Source organism: Pieris napi, chromosome 11 (genome assembly GCF_905475465.1).
Source record: "Pieris napi chromosome 11, ilPieNapi1.2, whole genome shotgun sequence".
Classification (NCBI taxonomy): domain Eukaryota; kingdom Metazoa; phylum Arthropoda; class Insecta; order Lepidoptera; family Pieridae; genus Pieris; species Pieris napi.
The window spans coordinates 3617255-3639914 of NC_062244.1; the positions used below are offsets into that span (position 1 = coordinate 3617255).

The 22660-nt window shown below is 34.0% G+C and overlaps 1 protein-coding gene across 4 annotated transcripts in view; it reads right to left on the reverse strand.

Moving 5' to 3' along the window:
* Positions 1 to 829: 829 nt before the first annotated feature.
* LOC125054059 (LIM/homeobox protein Lhx1) overlaps positions 830 to 22660 on the reverse strand; it is a 53822-nt gene continuing 31991 nt past the window's right edge. For 2 of the 4 annotated variants that reach the window (XM_047655734.1, XM_047655731.1), the window contains exons 4-7: positions 21986 to 22143; positions 20771 to 20989; positions 2465 to 2723; positions 830 to 2215 (exon numbers count right to left, since the gene is read on the reverse strand). In XM_047655734.1, the coding sequence (XP_047511690.1) occupies positions 2061 to 2215; positions 2465 to 2723; positions 20771 to 20989; positions 21986 to 22143 (791 nt within the window). In that variant the 3' untranslated portion in view covers positions 830 to 2060. The remainder of the gene's footprint in view (positions 2216 to 2464; positions 2724 to 20770; positions 20990 to 21985; positions 22144 to 22660) is intronic. The other 2 variants (XM_047655732.1, XM_047655733.1) reach the window with 2 other exon arrangements.

The window sequence follows — 22660 nt, forward strand, 5'->3', positions numbered from 1 at the left end:
ACATATGAACTAATAATAACAAATGATTGTCTGCTTAAATAAATTCAAGTATTATTATAATATATAAAAAAAAAACAAAAACAATGGCGCTACCTTCAGGTCTTGGACTCTGATTACTGTATCTGTTATATGATATCTTTTTGTCTAAGGTAAGCCAGTTTCCTTTAGATTTTTTTCCTTCACGGTACGAGTGTGAATCGAACGCACGGCACATTTGCAACACCGTTGACACACGCCGTTGAAACGGTGTTATCTAGTACAGGGTACAGGACCATATGTAAAAGAATGCCTAGAGTGTTTCTGTTTATATTACCTGGATATATAAACCCTTTTTTCTGAAATTAATTCCTGTAAGAACTCTTCCCCCGTATGCGACAATATATTGCAATGGTTCCATGTGTTAAATTTTTTCGCCAATGTATCGGGTTTTAGCTGTAATACAATTTATGAAGATGTTGCCATTTTCCACCTTACCAATTGTGTGAGGAAATATTTTAAGAAGCGGGAAGAATTTGACTTTATTTAGCAGTAACAATTTCTTTTTTCTTAAAAATTTTAAATTTTAGTTTGTTTCATCTTTTTTTTTTCAGTTTTCTCCATGTTCCAGTTCTATCCATGTACTTAATTAACTTATGTGTTCTGTTTCTTATATTTTGTTTAACAATGTAATCTGTTTTGGCTTTTGTTTATGTGTTTTCTTTTTTATAATATGTATATGTGTGCCTGTAAGATTACTTATAAATAAATAAAGATTAGATGAAATCTAAGCTTCTTTGATGTACAGTGTATATTAATAATTGGATATTGTGAAATGAAAGAATATCAAAAATTAATCGAATAGATTTTATTCTTACAGACAATTCCATTATATTTATTAATTTACTAAATACAGACAGTAAGTACTTGTATTAACACTTATCTATATTAAAGTACAAACATACATACATCTATATCGTCCTGTTTTAAACGCGACCTTTTTATGTAGTAAAATACCCCTTATATGGCATTAAGCTCTGGTCCTATAAGCATTGGCGTGTCTAGGGTTCATAGGGGATTGTAGGGGTCAAGCCTAGAAGCCTAGAATCAGTTACATGACATCCTAGGGTGGACCATAATGGGGCACAGCCCAACATTCAGCCTACACACGTCTATGCTTATAAGACTGGTGTATATCTACATTTAAATGTTTTTGTTTTAATATATTATACGATAATATAACCGCAATATCGTGTTTATTTACAGTAATACATCAATCACAATTTTATATTTTTAATTAAAAACTTGTAATCATGCAACAATCATGTTGAATTAACACCAAAATTTTCAATTGAAAATAAATAATTGTGAGAATTAAATGCGTTATCCGTTGTTTTTAAACAAATAAAACAATAAGCCAGATGTTAAAGAAAGAATGAATAAATTATGATAATTTAATACATAAAAAGGTCGCTAACTATATTTAATGTTCCCTATGGAATTGCAAAGAAAAGCTACTTTTACAATGTACTTACATAATAAATATCTTACATTTTTACAATTAAATTTGAAATAAATCTTAATTGAATGTACATTACAACTAATCTTACTACAAGTTCCTAATATTAAAAAAATAAATACACGAAATCTTAAAATAGGAACCAAAATTGTAGATCTATTAAATAAATTATCTTTATTTTTATATAAAATTTCTGTACAATATTCACAATTTAGTCACATTACTCATAATAGACAATCATTATTTACAGCTGGAATTCGTAAGCAAAAATATCCTATAGATGCTAATCGAATTAAAATGATTGATCTCTATTTAACCTTTCAAAAAAACCAAAATAATAACTTACAAAAATCCTCTTAAAAACACAAATATGTCAATATGTTATATGCTACTATTGCATCCATTAAACTAAAGAGGTTATGCCTCAAACTGTCACTTAGCCAAACGTCACTTAGCCGAATGTCACTTGTCAAATGTCACTGAGCCGAATATTTAGCGTCACTTAGTCCACGGTAAAGCCAATCGAGCCGCATCAATCGTGGTAGTCACGCGGCTCCGGCTTCAGCTACCAGACGAGACCCTCGGGGTGGAGAGGTGGTGGGGCGTCCCCAAAAGTGAACTCGGGAGATGACGGCCGCGGCAGCACTAGGTGGTCCGGAGGGGGAAATTGCTCAGGAAACTCGCCCCCCTGGAGTGACTCCATTCCACCTGCAAAACGACCTACTCTTGTTAGACTCCTTGAATAGTTTTGAAAAACAAGTACCTAATATGTAACGGTGTCTTTGCGTCATATCTTATCTCTTTACTGATAACAACCCTACTTAATACAATGTATTAATATTAAGTTTTTGTATCAGAGAAGTTTGTACATAAATTACCTTTAAGAACTAAATAGAAAGGGAAAAGTCTTAAATCATAGGTCAGATTTCATACAAATTACGACTAAAATCTATGCAGAAGTCTACATACCTGGCTGGTTAAATGGCATAGACGGCGGTGGATGGAAGAACGGTGCATCATGGTGGAACGGCGGGCCATAGCCAAACTCGAACTTGCCATCTGCTGTCGCGAAGTATGGGAACCCCGGAGGCCCCTCCTCCAGCCCTCCCGGTGAGAGGTTCATGGGGAAGCCGCGCATCTTGCGAGACGACCCGAAAAATGGGCCCCGACCCATTGAAGTCAACTGCTTTAGGCGTCGTTCTTTTGAACGCTTATTTTGAAACCACACCTGCAACAAAGAAAAATCGTTAGTTTAAACTAAACACTTATCGTTATTAAAACTATGTATATGCGCGTACGCAGGTATATAGTAATGTATGTCAATAGGTAATCTGTAATTAAAATTGCTTTATTATTATTATTGTCTGGTAACTGTTTCAATAGCTCAGGATCGATACATCATCCAGATACACTGTTTGTTTTATTAGAAATTTACTTTTACACTTTTTGCTTATCTTGCCAAAGCCGTGTACAATTTATTTGAAGAAGTCTTTTAAGTATGAGGGTTTGCAATTATTTAATTGATTACCGTCTAAAATTCGTAATATTAGCGTGTTTAACCAATTCAAAAAGGCATTAAAGATACATATCAGAATGAGCCTAGCTGACGGCGACGTGTATCTCGTTCGTATACCTAATATTAAGTTTCTCATGTAAATAAATTTTTTTTTGTAATGAGAAATAAAGTTCTTTAAACATTCCTTACATTTCCTTAACCTGGAAGAGGCTTTATTACTTCAATCTTCAGGTATCCTGGTACACTGATGAAGACGGGCCTAAGCCAAGTGAACACAGTTTTTTTTATGGTATCTAATAGAAATGTACACTTTATTCTTGCCGTATTTAGTATAACTCCTTTTTCTTATTATTATTATGTCAAACCGCAAACCTTTTAGTAAATAGGACTATACATATAGTACAAAGTTCGCAATACATGTGGTTTACACAAATCAGATACTAGTTGTCGACACTACATTGGACTTAAGTAATCACGTAACTTTTACACATTATATATTTAAAGTAAAATTGAAAATAAGCTCATTTACATTGTTAACTATGTAATAACCTATTACGGTGCAAAAGCTATTTTTAAATTAAATGAAACCGCTGGGAAACTTAGTTATAAAGGTTGTCCAAAAACACTCTCTTCACAAAGCTCTTTTTCCGGGCTTTTATAATTTAATAGCATGGACGGGAAGACGGAAGAAGAGAAAAAGATACCAAGGATTCAGCCCAACATGGTTCGAGCAGGTATCACAACTGGGCACTACGGCCTCTGACCTAGCTTTTTAGGTCTGGGCCTCAGATATCTGTAACTGTTTCATGATCATTTGTCAATATAGATACTGATAGGTGATCAGCCTCCTGTGACTGACACCCGCCGTCGATTTTTTGGTTCTAAGGTAAACCGGTTTCCTCACGATGATTTCCATCACCGTTCGAGTCAACGTTAAATGCACATATAGACAAAGTCCATTGGTGCAGAGCCGGGGATCGAACTTGCGACATCAGGGATGAGAGTCGCACGCCTAATCCACTAGGCCAACACTGCTAAAAACTGCATACGAAACACGTCATTGATGTATGTTCAGTGATTAATACTTTTGCATGATTATGTTGGCAACCCTAAAAATGTGAAAACATATCACTTTGTCGGTATTGCAAAACATTTTTTTTTTAATTTACGAGTCTGCGTGAGACTGTGGTTGGTAAATGTTTGCTCGTAATATGTAATATAGAAACCGCAGGTTTATGAAACCATGTTTTTCTGTAATAACATTATGTTCGTACATTGTATTACAAGGGCGGGACGTTTTTTATGTGGGTGTTTTGTCTATGACAAGATGTCTGCTTACAAACCGCATTTTTCTTTACTTAAGAAATAAATAAATAAGGTCTTGGAACCATTATTAATTGATAAGCCTAATCTTATTTACGTATATATTAGAAAAAGACAGCGAATTTCTTTTCAATTGTCAAATTGAATCCCAGTTTAAAATATCTTCAATCAAAATTACGACATTCAAGATGTGAAGTACTACTTATATTTCCTTTTGCTACGAAAAAAATAGTATTTATGTATGTAAAAGTAATATTGGCTTAGTAACTTCAGCGTGCGACTCTCATCCCTGAGGTCATAGCCTGAGGTCATTCGATGACCTCAGGGGCCGGGGACTTTTTGTCTGTATGCGCATAAAACATCGTGATAAAAACCTGCATGTGTCAAATCCAAGTAGATGACATATGTCAGACGGCTGATCATCAACTTGTCTATGAAATAAAATCAAAGAAACGGATGCAATCAGTAGCGCCACTGATCTTTATATATATAATTCTTCTGTGAGTGTGTATGTCACTGAACTTCTCTCAAACGACTGGACCGATTTTGATGCAATTTTTTGTGTGTTCAAGGGGATCTGGGAATGGTTTAGATTCACAAATCAGCCCGGCAGATGGCGCTGCAGTCGGTACTTTCATACTTTGCTTTACTAATTGCTTGAAATATCATGCAGGACAACGTCTGTCGGGTCCACTAGTTTATTATGTAATGTTAACACCTATATAAGAAAACGTTAATAATCTTTCACTATCCACAGATCCTTGCCAATTCAAAAAGCTATAAAACGAATTCCTAAATTACAGAATCACGCGCAGAGCGTTGTGCGTTCACGGCGCGTTATGCGCGTGGCGTGCGCGCACCTAATCTCTAACGAGTGTCTCGTGTGTTAGGACCATTACGTTTAGTTTCGCCTCTTATGCTTTTAAAGCTTGACAGTGACATTTTTGCATACTTTGTAGGTCATGGTAAATACAGTTTACATAAAAACAAGGTCTTCCACATGCATAGAAATTGCTTATTGACATGTCACTCTTAAGGCTGCGCGTACGCAGTACAATCTTAATAAGAATACTAATAGTTTCTTATTTTACCATAGTTAACATTTATTATTAACTGCGGCACTGGAGGCTGATCAAGTACTTGCCTATTAGGTTTAAAAATGATCATGAAACAGATTCAGAAATCTGAGGCCAAGACCTAAAGAGATTGTAGCGCCAATGATTTATTTTAGTTATCCATATGAACTGGTCACAAAATTAACTATTATTACCTACCTATTCTAAACATTTGTTCAATACGTCAGAATCTCAGATAGCCAACAATTATTATTCAATATAAAGGAATATTTGACTACGTTTTGTTTTTTACTAAACAGTCAAGGTTTACATAATATCCTCCTTTCAAATCGATTCGAATCAAATATAATCTATATCATAATCTATGGCTAAAGGATTGTAAACAAGATGGCGTATTTCACACGCGATTAAAACACAATTTAACTATTTAATGAATGGTTTTTCTTCGTTTAGGAGTAAGGTTACGATTTGATATATCTATTTGTTTACCATCCTACATAGTTTTTAATTGACAGAAATAATGAAAATATAATATATAGTATATAAGTAAAGGTGGGAACTGACCAAAGTTACGAGGTGTAATGTAGCATTCGCATCGAGCGTGTTACGCATCGAGCATGTTACGCTGTGTTCTAAAATCGGCGTAACATGCTCGTCAAAACTCTGTGCTCCACTTTCGCCGCCAGTGTTCACGAGATGTCATAGTGATAATGTTGATATCTTTCATTCTATTTAATTATTGTTTCATCCAAATTAAGGAGAAGAAAAAATTTTACTGGACATAAAACTTATTTAAAAACACAGTCGTATGAGGTGGTTTGTTATTGATTGCAATATTAAAAACCAAATGATTACTGGACAGTATAAAAACTTTGTACGCAGGTCTCCATTTTGAAGAACTGTTGAATTTAATTGGACGAAAAGTACTTAAAAACGGCACAATTTATAGAAAATCATAATCATGATCACTCGCGACGTGCAACGCGTACTAACTGAACCGCGTAACAGTCAAAGGATTCGCCAAAAAACCGACAGCCGGGTGGAGCACTCAAAGCGAGCAACGAGCGGCTCGTTGCTCGCTGGTTTCCCCGTAACACGACGTACTGACTGCACGAATGCTCGCTGTGTAACATTACATTACATGTTACATTACACCTCGTAACGTTGGTCAGTTCCCACCTTTATACAAACACAATTACTTTAATCAAAAATGGGCTCAACTCAGCTTTCAGTTGCTGTCACTAGCAACACTGATTATCGGTTGACTCATACTATCTTCGAATAACGGCTATATACACTGTTATATATTATATATTTATACTCGTAAACATTTAAATAATTATATAATAAGTTTATGAACGGTTTTCAAACAATATTTTAAAATACTTCTTTAATACAGCATCAAACCACGAGTCTTGGTGCGGGTTTCAATTAAGTCTTTTGAGGTATATAAGTGGCAACTATATCTAATAATGAATAAATGTCAAACCGTGCGAAGATGGGACAGGCAGAAATGTCAAAAATTTCGCTCGTTTCGTATTACCTTAGTAAAGTGGAGATTTTATGATTTCTATAAAAACCCGAGGCGCAACGAATGTTCGTGGTTATGAAATATAGCATTTAACACCAGTTTACGTGTAAAGACGTCCTGGGGAGACACCGCGCGTTTTTACCGGATCGTCACTTAAGGGCATTGACCTGGTTTTTTTTTGTGATCTCCCTTGACCAGGGAGTTTTTTCATCTCTTATATTTTCTTGTTCACATGTATCTACTAAAAGATAGTTGCACATAAAATAAAATCATAAGGCATTGACCTGTTATGGAGGTTTTAAAATATTATTTATTTACAAATAACCTTAGGAAATAGTCTATGATTCTCCCTTTAAATTATTCGAAACGGGGTTTCACGCTTATCTATCTTTTATTCGCATATTCTCTTTAGTTATTCCTGGACATCATTTTATGTATGAAAAGGACAGAAGATGTTGTTGTTTCGTTTCCTTTTTGGTGTTAAATCAAAACATTCACATATTGTGTGAGTATCAAAAAAATAATTAAAAAAACTATGATTCTGGAAATAAACAGTACCTACCTACTTTTTAGTTATTACTTTGTTTTTGGTATTTAGAGTTTTAGGCTAGAACTAAAAGTACGTAAAAATTACATCAGTTAGAAACAAATGGGCCAATGTATTACGTCATTCTTTTTGAAAAATTTAGAACTTTCCAGAAAGATACTGATCACTTGACCCTTAGGATAAGATTCAGAGTTAGCTCCAGCTCTAAGTATTGCTAATTAAATTCGACGGAAATATCGCTAAGCCTCGACTCTGAAGGTTGGTAAGGAATCATCAAACTCTTATTTTCAACAAATATTTTAACTAAAATATCCTCTGCACTGCGGTTCCAGCCGTATTAACTCTTTTATTCCTGAGTAAATCCATACGAAAATATTGATGTCTTCTATAAACTGTGGTACATCACTTTGTTCTATTGTCAATAGTTGCCGCAAATAAGGGTTTTTGAATATTTCGATAAGGTAACCTAATAAAGGTTACCTTATCGAAATATTCATTCGCATCACTAATATTTTTGAAAATATTCTATAGCCTATGTTCATAAGGGATAATGTGGGATTCTAATGGCGAAAGAATTTTTCTAATCAGCCTTTGGAGGCTTTTCAATACAAAAATCTTTGTATTGAAAAGCAGTAGTTTTTTGTGTAGAATTCGTGACCAAAAAATAGCTCGTTTCATTTTAATATGTCTACCATACTATGTTGCTAAGATAAAGTTTTATTATATTGTTAGAATGTAGATTTAGTTAAACATGTCATTTTACGAGTTTATTACAATGTAAAAGTGGGTTAAATTTAACAAGTATCTTAAAGTGTGTTATGATTAGGAAATAAAGTAACAAATTAATGTGTCATTAATTTACATATGATTAAGACTTGTACCTTACTACGGTATAGTTGTCCTTTTCTATAATTATATAATAGAAAAAGACGTCTCAAAGTTACAATTAAAAAGTTATAATCACGCAGTTATTATATTATTTGTATTTTTATATGTTTATAACGAATTAACTTAAAAGCTACTAGACCGATTTCAAAAAGTCTTAGAAAACTTCACTATAACTGTAACATAATATACTTGATATATATCATCGCATAAGTAAGCAAATAATATCTATCTGTGCATAGACAATATATTTCACCACAGATCTTACAAGAGCCGGCAAAATTTCAAAAGCTCTCACAAAAACCAACGATTATCGTAGAATCATCAGACCATAGACATTAAACACCCACAGAGGTGATTAATAAGGACATTGTTCTCTATGGCCTTTACCTGCGCCTCTGTAATGAGCTGATTTGTTCAAGCCGTCCGTAGATTTCCATTTCTAATGTAAATAAAATTTGAATTTGGAACTCTTTCTTTAGGGATTGTGGCGTATTTTGCTAATATTATTTTTATCTGTGATTGTAGATGACTTGACAGTAACGAAAATTCAGTAAGACAATGAAAATAAAATCATAATTTATTTATTATACTTATTATTTATGACTGATGATTTATCGTAGGTATGTTTTATTTCGACAGCCAAAGAGTTAAAATTTTTGTTTTAATACATATATTGACCAACATTAGTAATTTTTTGGATATTAAGCATATTACAATGCAATTTAATAGCTAGTTTTCGTTCGTGAAGGTGAGCGAGGTGAACTAGTAATTTGGGATCAGAGTGAAACAGCGGGGAATCGAACCCCCGCTGCGCGGAACACAATACCTAACTCTTAAACACTGTACAGTTGTTCGGAACTTTTTGTTTGAACCGTAAACTTATGTTATACACCAGATGCGATTTTAACTAGTATCATTTAAAATTTGTTAACGATCCGAAGGATTCCTACACCTTAAACCGCTGAACAGATAATGATAAAATTAAATGCTAAACATTTGTATTTTTTTAACGTAAAATAAATATATAATCTTAATACTTAATAGAAATTGTATTCAAATTAATATTTTTTATACAGTAAATAACAAACGGTAAACATTTAATTTAAATATAGAATCTAGTTTAAATAAAACTCGCGCAAATCAAAAACAAATGTTTGAAAATGGAATCATTAAATTCAAAAAAGGAACAAGATGGCGCTGAAAGAGCGACCACACTGCGCGCTCCATGCGCCATATGCAATCAATTGGCGTAGCGAAAGGTAAAAAGTAAATTATTACTGGATTTGCTTCAACTGTATAATGTTTATGTGAGTTCGATGTTCCTTGATAGCTCAATATAGGCTTCACATGTACCGGTCCACAGAGTACATAAATAAGTGATAGGGATTATTTCCGTTTCAGTGAAGTATGACGCTTAAATAAAGAACATTTCTTTTTTTTGTCTTTGACCAACTTAAGAGCATTTATGCTTTTATTTGTCTATGGAATGGAAGTTTTACAACAAGGCGTCAATAGTCCTAGTACTTATTTAGTTACCTACTAGCTATTATATCTATACCTAGTGGACATGGATGTAATACTTTAGCAAAAGTTATTTAAAGTATATTTAAAGACGCAGTCGCTCTCATCATATAAAACTAAATTAACCGTCACTACTCATTTCATTTTCTCCGCAACGCTTCTCCTCATAATTATTAAAGAAATAAACGCTTCGAAACGACAGAGATATAATTTATAAATGAGATATAAAGGAAGCAATGGAGGCAATCACTAACAAGCGATCTCTTCCAGGCAACCCTAGTAAGGACAAAGAAATATTAGAAGTAGTAGCAAAAGTAAAATTACAATTCACATATACACTTATACAAATACCAAAAAATATATACCTCAGTAGGTACGAACATACAGGAATCTAACACTGTCGTAATAAAATATATATATGTACTTAGCTAAACGAAATTATTGTATCAAAATATTTTCTAAAATTTCGTTATATTAATAAAACTGGCAACACAAAAAAAAACAAAAATAAAAGACAGATGGGACAATTATAACTTAAATCTTATGTCATCATCAAATTATATGGGACGTCTCGAGTATATCCAAAGTTGGCCAGACCAATTTGGCCATATTCCATAACTCATTAGACATGACATTCGCGATCTCCGGCTTGGATTTGAGCTAGATACTCCTAGATCCAAAGACTGAATTAATAAAGATCTAATAAAAAACAGACTATAGTTTTATTTTTTCTCTCTTTTTCTTTTATTTGGACCACAAAATTAGGACAAACTCATGATATAAACAAATAAATTGACGTACATACAAAAAACATTTACTATGTATTTGCATAGTAATGGTGACGTTATCTCCGAGTCTTATCTAAGAACGAAGTTCATATAAAACAAACAATAATTCACGTTCCATTTCAAACATTAACAAGGTTTTATTTTAAAGTCTGATAAGAACTCTCCCGCCAATCAGCATACAGTATTCAAAAATCGAATTCTTATCACACACTGATAAAGTTCTACACAGCCATTGGTCACGCTTTTCAATATGGCTGACGTTTGTTTGAATTTCGAACTACTAGTTTTATTTACGTTTTATGGCTTAAGATAGTGTTATCATAGTATGGTTTCGATAAAATTGTTTATGCAAAATTCAATTGTTTTTACAACTAAAACATGAGAAATAGAACAAGTAGCAATTTCTCAGCATCAGAAATATTGTAACAATTATTCGGTGAAAATTTACATTGGTTATGCATTGATTGAATACATAATGTTTTATATAAAAATCCGAGTAATATTTCTCATTTAATTAATTTACAAGTATATAACATCCAATAGATCCGTGTTAACTGTTAAGAGTTGATATAATAATTAAACTGTTATTTGTAACATAAATAGCTGTTATAAATAACAGCTAACCATCCTCAAATGTCATCTGTATGTTTATGACCTGTATATCTAATTATATAGCAGTTAAGTAAACTCTCAACGCAGTCATACGATCGGACTTTGCTTATTTCACTACGTCCACAATTAACACTTACTGCTTCGGTCAAAGGGTACGCATGAAGCATGTCTTATTACCAAAAAACCAGGCAAAAGAGCTACTAGAAAAATGTAAAGATACAAAAAAATTTTATAACAGAGATTAACATTTAACAATAAAACTGCCCTATGCTGAAACGAAATTCCTTTTTACATACATTTTACAATTAAACTATTGTTTAATTGTAAAATGTAAGTGTTATGTAGAAATTATTGTCAAGTACTGTTAACATGTCAAAAGGAAAAGACTAGCTGCCTGACAAAGGGAAATCTAGTAGGGGCTAGCGCACGTTCTTTTTAACTAAACATCCATTTTTTGATATATTACAATAAAGTTTTTTCTTTCTTTAATGTCAATACTAGTTATAGCAGCGATTTAGCAATAGCAGCTATTTATTAATAGCAGCTATTTAGCAGCCCTTACGGAAGGGACGAGTAGGAAGCGTTCAGCTTGAGTAGGTGTTGACACGACCGGTGGCCTCGCACGCCGACCGTGACAACTGACCATAGTGATGCGAATTTACTATAATTTACGTAATTACATAATTAATTATAGTTTACGGTAGTTGTACTTACCTAAATATTTTTTGAGAGACCTCAACTACAATACCTAACAAATTGTTACTAAGTTTTAAAGGCCGGCAACGCACTCGCGAGCCCTCTGGTATTGGATACTCCATGGGCGGAGGAATCACTTAACATCAGATGAGCCTCCTGCCCGTTTGCCCAATGTTCCATTAAAAAAAATATTCCCTCAGAATGTAATTGTATCAAATCACTAATTAGTTCTTACTTTTCAGTAAGAATTAATTTAGGACATAAGTTGTATAAACAACTGAAATTCCTTCCCCGAGATTCGAAGTCAGGACCTCCAGGTAACACGCCATTAAATCACAAATATTGAAAAAATCTGTTTGAATTTGCTTACTTACTTCAAAACAATGAGTTATCAAATTGATTCGTATGTTTTCAGTATTAGTATGTTGGTACATATTTAAATTGCAGATAAATATTTTATCTGTATGAAGAAAAATAAACCGCTATAAGAAAACATTGACCGTGCAAAAACAATCACCCCAGAGCGACGTGACTAAAACAGGTCAAACCATAAACCAACACTTAAAAACCACAAAATTCAATAAAGCTCGATAAAACGGTCCATCGACATCGATATAGTCACGTCACTAGCGGCGTGAAGCGTGAACGTGCCTGCGAAATAGAATCTTTAAAATTGGTCAACGAACTTTTTCTTAAAACAAATAATATCGATTCCTTACAATTACTACATGTTCCGTTTCCAACTAAAATCTCCCGCTTTTTGCTTTATACTTTACTAGTGGACCCCACAGACGTTGTCCTGCATGATATTTCAAGCTATTAGGATATTAAAGTATGAAAGTACCGACTGCAGCGCCACCTGCCGGGCTGTTTTGTGAATCTAAACCATTCCCAGATCCCCTTGAACACACACAAAAAATTTCATCAAAATCGGTCCAGTCGTTTGAGAGAAGTTCAGTGACATACACACTCACAGAAGAATTATATATATAAAAATTGTATATGAAGAAGATAATACTTCTTTCATAATCAATAAAACGTGTGTGCACAAGAAGACAGAGGGTGTAGGCCGAGAGAAAAAGCCGGCGTAAAAAACTCTCTAACTACTGTTTTAAAATAGCAAATCATCAAACAACACTTATTTTAAAACAAATTTCGCATATTAATTAGAAGTAGCCTGTCTAGCACATTCCCAGGCCATTTCAACTAGATAATCGTTAACTTTACAGTAAGCCTTTTTACTCAGCTTTTCTTTATATTTCTTAAATTGATTAAAAGGCAGAGATAAAAGAGCCTCTGGGATTTTATTCAAGAAAAGTATCGCTTTTCCCAAAAAAGAATTACTAACTTTAGATAGTCTTGCGAGAAGGGCAAGGCATTCCTGATCCTCTCTATCAGCTCGTCGGCATTGCCAAGAGATCCACTGTGTTCTTTTATCCACTGGATGGTATGATTGTCAGGGTTATTCCCTCCAGTACATGGTGACCAGTAGTCCGCGAATGTATATTATAGCAAAAAGCCAAGTAGAAGCTATTCCATAGACAATTAATTCACTATAGGCATAATAAATCATTGTAAATATGTGAGCATGATGGATGCACGCGTTTGCAGACTTATATTGCTACCGACATTTTACGTAATTATGTACACGTATAATTATGTATTCTCATCACAGACGTGTCATGTAATCGACGGTGTGTTTAACAGGTTGATAAATACTTTATTGCTAAGAAATAAGGTCAAGCAAACAATAGACAATATGATTTTGAAACGATATATAATAAATATGACATAATGACCATACAGTACGTGGTTGCGTTGTTGACTGACAATATAAATCTATTCGTTCGTTGTATGTGCTAAGGTTTTTTAGATTTGGGGACCCTTAAGTATATATTTATTTCCATTAATGTCATGGCGTATCTTAACAATTATAAAAAGAGTAATAGGCATATGCTATTTACAACATAATTTATATGTAACAGAACATTCAATGTCGCTTTTGAGTACGCTTAGAAAATTTAGATGTTTTCGGAGACTGTTTTAAGCACCCGTTACAGCCTGGAGCAAATATACCTGTATGGGATACCATTTGACCATGATAAATATAGAATATTTTTGATAAATATTAAAAAAAGGGTATAATACTATTAACAAATGAAAATAGAAATTTATGAGTAGGTACACACACAATATAAGCAAAAAATAATATAGAAAAGCATAGTGCAATGGACGAACTTACATAATAGAAAACGCAATACGCATAGGAAATTTAATAGAAATAATAATATATTTTCAAGAATATGGTACAAAAATGCTATGGTAGTACAATCTAAAGTTCGCATATTTTGCCACACAACGGCGTGTAAATTTGTCTTAAAAGGAAGAATAGAAGTTAATTATTTTTACTTGCTATTAACACGTGATGTTTATTAATTGGGGTATTTTCCAGCACGGGTTGTTTGGAGTTGCTCTGCTGATAATTCAAACCGCTGCCGATTTTCATATCGTATTTATTTACTTTATCCTATCGAGTACATACTACCACTGAAGTAGGTATTTCTAAACCCTGCCACACATTTGCAAATTTGTCTTAAAAGGAAGAGTTAATTATTTTTACTTGCTATTAACACGTGATGTTTTTTAATTGGGGCTATATTCCGGCACGGGTTGTTTGGCGGTGCTCTGCTGACAATTCAAACCATAAGCAATTTTCATATCGTATCGTATTTTTGTACTTTATCCTTTCGAGTTCATACTACCACTGAAATATTTCTAAACCAATTCGACTTAGGATCTATCAAGAAAAGAGCGTACCAAATCTTAACGCCGGCATTTGAGCGCCCACTAGAGAGTGTCTATGGACAGTATCATTTATCATCAGGTGGGCCTGCCTTGCCCCCTGTTCTATAAAAAAACATGTTCTAGCCTATTAATTGTATACATTTTTCAGTTTTCAAAAAAAAATTGTGGCGCTACCTCTTTAGGTCCTCTGATTCCTGAATCCATTTCATGATCATTTTTCAATCTAATTGGCAAGTAGGTTATCAGCCTCCAGTGCCTGACACACGCCGTCGACTTTTTGGGTCTAAGACATATCGGTTCGAGCGAATGCTAAATGCGCACTTAGAAAGAAAGTCTATCGGTGCACCAGGAATCAGGGATGAGAGTCGCACGCTGAAACCACGTGTACAAACCAACTCAATAATCCGAACACCAGATGAAATTTACAAGGAACATCGACGCAGACGGATGGTGTGCCTAGGGCGATCCAACATTAAGGCCTACGATATTAATGTAGCACATTCTCACCCACGGCAATAAAATAAATGATGTCATTTTTTTCTCTCGACGCGGGGAGCCCTTTGTCCCGGTCGCCGCTCGCTGTACCTTTGTCCGACGCTACACGGGACGCCGTAGACAAAAGCTAGGCGCCGCACTTTTTTGCAAACACGATTTTTGTATTTCGCTTTTCATCATAATTAATAATTTATTACTTTCATGCCTTTGTGGCACCGCAATGCAAGGTGCTTCTGTCTTCGTATAAATCATAAATCATTGTTTACGCGATTTTTTAGTTTCAATAATATATCGGCCAATTACTAAATAGAAGCGCAGGAGAGAGAAAGAAAGCTATGGATATTTGGAAAAAGCTTGACCCCTTTACCCTTGAAGGGCTTCCGATCAAAGGTACAGAAGGAAGCTAGGATATTAGGATGACAAGAAAAAAAATCTAAGCTATACATTCTACATTTGTAATTATTGGAAATTGATGATGATTTTTATTATTGCTTAATATATTATAAATAAACTGAGAGTAGAAGAAAACACCAAAAGACCTCTAAGGAATTTAACCTATGCCTAAAGGGCTACAACGCACTACAATTAAATTCCTTAACTAAAGAGAAAAAAAAAACAATTAATACAAAAAACTAAATGAAAACATTACAGACAGAGAAAAAGCTATTTATACTTTATACATTGAAGACGTAAAACTTTTCACGTTTTTTATTAGATTTTTTTTTCATCGTAGGTGTATAATAATAAGCGCGTTTATTTTTAAACTTTACAAATGTAGAATATATAGTTTCGTTTTTTAGATTTGTTATTTACATTTTTAATACCCTAACTTCTTTTAGTAGGTACGGATCGGAACCCTTTCATGGGTAAAAGCTCTCCTACATCGTTTTCCAAATATCCATGGTTTTCTTTCCCCATTCACTTATTGCTAACGCTAATTAATATCTTCTATCCACCTTTTTTTAGGTCACCCTCTTCTTTCCCTTAGTCTTTTCCATATAGTTTAAAGTCTAACAGGCTTAAAAAGAATATAGAAGTTAAATTCGACAGTGCTTTAATATCATGAATATTTCAAGCGAATTAAGCCCAATTCGTGTCAAGCATACAATTCGCGCGTAAACGTCACATTTTGATGCAAATCCGGCACTCACAATACATTGGACGATTTTACGAGAGCTGTCGATACGTAAAATGTCTATTTTACTGTTCATTCGACATCCCGTTGTTTTAATGTCGATTAAAATTACAAATTTATTATCATAACACACACGCTTTTAGATAAAGTGTTGTGTCGATGACGGTTACCGCTAAAATGGCGATCAGAAACATTTCACGAGCGATGACATCGAAATAATCGTGTCCAAACGGCTTTTACAAGGTTTTTGGGTAACATATTTCACGGTTTTATGCGGTTTTATTGGACGTGTGTTGATGTAAATGTCATTCGCGTGTTGACCGCGATTTTACTATGATGTACCGATATTGCGCAAAACGTTGTTTTGGCACGTAGGTACCTTTAAAACTGGAAATTCGAAATTTAAAAAAATAGTTAATGTCAACGCTCTTTGAATCTTTTCGAAATTATAAGTGACCAGTAACTATAACAATTGGGACGAAATAAAAAATATAGGAATAAAACCTTCATGGAAAATATTCGAAAAATAAAACTTAAAAAGAATAATTCTCACAATATACAAAGCGGTCCTTTGGTATTTTCTGTGGTCAAAGGCCGGTTTATCTCATAACTTGTGAAAGTTATAGTATTCGGGGCAAGTCAAAGCCGCCGACGGGCATTAAAAAAAGAGATATGGCGACCGACCAACTCATTCACCTATAGTTTCCTTAAATAAGACGCCTGATTGACTAAAAGCTGTGGTTTTTACCTTTATTGGGGGTCTCGTAGAAGACATTTGAACTTTTGGTAAGATATACATTTGTTTTTTTTTAAAATTATCGTACATTCAACACCGGTTTAAAAATTTAACTTAAATTAAAATGAGTCAGAACTTTAAGTGGAAACGTACATATTATATGCTCATACAATTTAAGGTCCATTGTTATTAGTAAGATATTTCTCAAATAAGTTTAACCTTTCAAGAAACATTAAATCATAAAAACGTCTTATTCTCCTATTTCCTAATGTCCACTGACCACAGACAAGCCATAAACAAGAGAGCACATTAAGGCACACACGACATTAATCAGTCCGCGTCAGTGTTGCCAGTGACATAATAACATGTTTTTATAGCTATCAATCAAATGGCACTAGCTTCCGTGTGAATACCTTTTACCGACTTCAAAAACGGTGGAATCTCTACGTAGATCTCCAAAACTCTAAAAGTGAAGTTTAACATTTACGGCGGTTTATCTTTAAAAGGAATTAATTACCCAAACTCAAATGACATTAACACATAACTATCATAAGTTTAAATAAACGTGGTATGTTTAGCCGCTAATTAATAATGATTAACGATCATTTTGAATTGTTAATTTGCTTATTGTAACCAGTGTTGCTCTGTGTAATAAGGTAATTTGTTACTTGTAACACTGCGATGACATTGTCCGAAGATGTAATAAATAGGTGTGAATTAATTTATTTTATAGAGTTTGTATTTAAAATTAACTAAATTTAATATAGTTAATAAGTTTAATTAAGATTTAAAATTTAATATAGGTAAACGTGAGTTTATTAATTAGGCAAAATTTTCACTGGACGTTTCGTTCTATTTAAATGTGGTCGTCATAGAGTCTATAGAACCATAGATAATAACAGATGTAAGTTAACTGTCAATACTCAAGCATATCTATTTATTGATTGCTAGTAGCTTAATGAAGTTTCTTCTATTAGAAGAATATAGCTAATGTAATACATATTTGATATGGATAAACATTCTTATAGTTTAATATTAAAATAAATTAATTAAATTATAAAAAAAATGTTTTTCTAGAAACATAGGTTTTTTTCGGACGTTTCTCGAATAATGATTTTACTCAAATAGCGACGTAAGACAAATTTAGGTTAGAACACATGACGTGATAAAATATGAGGCAATAAGGGCACGGTGACGCGACGACGGGGCTGTCACGCTTTGGAAATTATATATGAGCTTATTAAAATATCACAAACTTTTTGTGAAACGAAATGACATCTCGTTACACGCTTCACTTTATTTTTACTTCCGAAATACAGTTCTGTATTTTGATTTAAAATTACTTTTTATTGATCGTTCTATATTTAAATTTCCCTCTACGGCAAAAAGTTTTCATATATTCAGTTTTAACTTGTATGATAATAATCTTTGGATCAGAGTAAAATAAAAAAGTTAAAAAATGCCAGTAACAATTTTTCTTTTCATAGACAAACTTTAGTTCTTATACTAAAATCAAAGATAGTCAAATAACCAAAACTTTGAAAAGGAGGCAGCAATAAAATTTTACTAATTAAGACCTGCAATCGAGTTATCATCGAGAAGTCCCAATTATTATTAACATATAAATTACTACGGCTTATAGCGGCAACTTCAAAGCTCTATAGGTTCACACGAACCGGTGTTAACTACTTAAATCCGGAATATTTGAAAAACTACAAATACAGTTAGAAGACAACATTATTTTGGCACGTGAAAGAAATCGGATCTAGCTACCACTCATTTAACGATAATAAGATTTTGGACTCTATTTCTAAGTATCAAAGGTTCATTATAGTCTGTGTAATTACTGGTGTACCACATTACGCCCCCTCTTTCAACTGCAAAAAGATCCTTGTACAATTGTATGCACGCCACATGTGGTTTATTTGACACGCGCGATCAACCTCTCGACGGATGGCGACAAAAAATCTTGTTTATGGATCCACTTAACATATTTGACGTTGTTAAACGAATATTACATAACACTTGAGTGTAAAAATATTTGTCTATGGTCCGCCTACTGTGATGGATGTCGGTTTTAATGTCAATACGTCGATGTCATAGTACCTATTGGTTATTATAGATGTATTTATTGGTTTACTATTGCTATCCTAGATCTCCGTACTAATAGAATTAAAATATGCGTTTTTGGGTAGAAATAAATTGACGAGGCGTCTCTCTCTCTCTTGAGACCAGTTTCGCTTGAAGTATATTCAACGCTTTCGCAACAGTAGGCAATTAGTCAAATATGTCAGTAAAATCTACGAAAATAGATTATACGGCACGGCATAGATTATATAATTAGAAGTGAATTGATCCGACTTTTACACTATATCAGGCAGTAAACAAACCACAGACAAAATCTTACTATAATCTGTAACATTTTTTATTCGGCGAGTACCGTTCGGAAACGCAAAAAGCGTGACTGACATCTGTCGATGGTGTGAAGGACCATGTGTTAAGTAAAATAAGAGCAAAATTTAAGATTACTAACACCGTGACAATTTTTACGCTCCATCTTACAGAAATGCCGATATTACATTTATAATCGCTAAAGTAGCCGTGGTGAATTTAAATAACGAGGCGTCATCCGTAAAATTAAACTAGACGAAAAAAGGAAAAATATTCTCTATGAAAACGTAATTAATTTTAGGTAAGGAAATTAAATGTCATCTGCTGTAGTAAAATAAAAGTCGACCAACAAATTTTTGGTTATGATCGTAAACGTTTTGAAATCTATTCGCACGTTACAATTATATGTATTTATGTATACATATATTAATATTTAATAAAACTAAAGGATTTATTTAAATAAAAACCATAAGCTGACAATTTATAATACTCAATGCTTTGAAAGGATATTTGTCTCGTCATAGTTGTTTCTGAACGGATGCACGCGAAATTCAATTTTCGAACATCGGCACGCAGCTCTCCGTCATGATTGAGTATCGGCCATTTGCTGGTAACCATGGTAACCGAATGAATAAAGAGTATTGGCAGGAAGTACTGTTTTAGAATTGTTTATTGAGAATTTAAGCCTCGGCGTTGAGAGGTTAAAAGCCTATTTCAGTCCTAAAAATAATCCTTGATGACTATTCCTCAAGGGTAATTCAAGTTTTACCTTAGTTCGGCCATTTTGTTATACAAAAATGTAATTCTTTTCATGATTTAGGACGCCCAAAATCTAAAGTAAACACTCTTAACCTTTAATAAAATATTCCTATTATATTTAAAGGTTGCATTGTAAGAGAATTGCTCGCGTTACGATGTAATTCTGTCGTTATTGTGCCGTTAAAATAAAACTATAACGAAATTCGTAATTGCTTCTTTTTATTCCAATACTACGATAAAGAAAGTGAAATTCGTTAGCATTGGCCAACGGCGTTATTCCGTTAAATTCGTTATTGTAAAATACAATTATAACGAATAATGGACATTGGAGAGTGAAGGTTTTTACGACAGTTTCGAATTTGTCACATAATGGAAGCAAAGTCACGTAAAAAATACTTGAAAACTTAGGAAATATTAGAAACATTTTAATATATAACTTTTTGATATAGGACGTACCTGTATCACTCTCATAGGTAGACCTGTCTCCTTCGCCAACTGTTCTCGTATGTGCCTGGTCGGTTTCGGTGTTTGCGAGAATGCTGACTTCAGAATCTCCAACTGCTTTGCTTTGATCGTGGTGCGGGGTCCCCGGCGCTTTGATCCCCCATTCCCGTCATCGGGTGACTTGTTCTCGGCCTGCGAGTCTCGGGTCTCGGCGTCTCCATCCAATGATCCCTGGGAGGGGAAGAGAAAAAACTGAATGCGACTATGTGGTCAGCTCCCATGCACGTTATATGGGATTGTCATTGCAGGAAATGCCTTTCTATGAAGAAGAGATCGACAAGAGAAGAGATCCACTCCACCATTTCCGCGTAGAAAGCAAGTGTTATACGTCTGTGGTTGTAATGTTTGCATATAAGTTGTATTCATATATTCAAGTTGTACCTATTGTCATTAATTTGGATCCTGGGAATCTATGTGAGCTGTGAAATTACCGTAAATATCTTTCGGGGTCTTTTTGCTATAAATATATATGTAATATAATTTATTAACCAGATATAATAAATATATGCTGGTATAAGTATTTTAGTATAGTGACGAGATGGTTTAATACGTTTTCTCTTCATATGTTTTATGGGATAGATTTAATCGCAAGTTATTGCTAAGTATAGATACCCGATACGTTAATGCAAAGTATTTACTCTAAATATTGTATTGTTCCAAACATTTTTTTTTTAAACATGTCAAAAATTTAATCAGATTGTATGAGCCAAGGCTTTCTTAGTTTTATAAGCGCCCCGAGAATACTATCAGCTTCAGCATTATAAGCATAGCATAGCATTTCAATTCATAGCACTAATATAGAGTGAAAATAATATTTTCTATTATTGACAGCATCCCTTTAACCCAAGAACCGTACATTTTCGACATATGTTATTGTTCATCAATTTTTTTTATGTAATAGGAGGCAAACGGACAAGAGGCTCATCTGATGTTATGTGATACCGCCCATGGACACCCACTCACATTGCCAGGAGGCTCGCAAGCGCGTTGCCGGCCTTTTAAGAATTGCTACGCTCTTTTCTTGGAGGACTCTAAGTCGAATTGGTTCGGAAATACTTCAGTGGGCTGCTGGTTCCACATAGTGGTGGTGAGCGGCAAAAAATTAAAAAAATATGTATCTACTATTAAAAGGTTGCCTATCGCACGGTATTATTATTATTAACCAACCTGGTCTTCCGAATCCTCGTGTGGTTTTGTGTCACCATTGTGTGATAGTTCTGAATGTAAAGCCGGGTGTGTCGCATGCGCAGGACTACTCGAGTTGTTCGCTGTTCTTGATTCTTCATCCTCTTCCTCATCCGACCCTGAACCGAGCAGGGAATCTGCTGTAATTAAAAAGAAGATTACAGTAAACGAAATATAAATGACTTGCATTCATTAATCTTATCAAAGAGTCAGTAAGAAAATAAAATAATAAAGAAGTTTAAAACATGTATTCAAATTATTATAATGTGTTAAATACTTGACGATTTTCAAACAGTGTTCTTTAGGTATGTAAGAGTATGTAAGAGTAGTGTTGGCCTAATGGCTTCAGCGTGTGATTCACATCCTTAAGGTCTTAGGTTCGATCCCCGGTTCACCAATGCCTTTCTGCCTATTTACGAAATTAACATTCGCTCGAACGGTGAAGGAAAACATCGTTGCTTGCCTTAGACACATAGTCGACGGCGTGTGTCACGCACAGGAGGCTGATCACCTACTTGCCTATTAGATTGACAAATGATCATGAAACAGATACAGAAATCTGAGGTCCAGACCTAAAAAGCCAGTCTGTTACCACGAGCTGAAAGGTATTACGTAGGTATTTTTTTTATGTTAAATTATTAAACTGTCCCAGCCTGG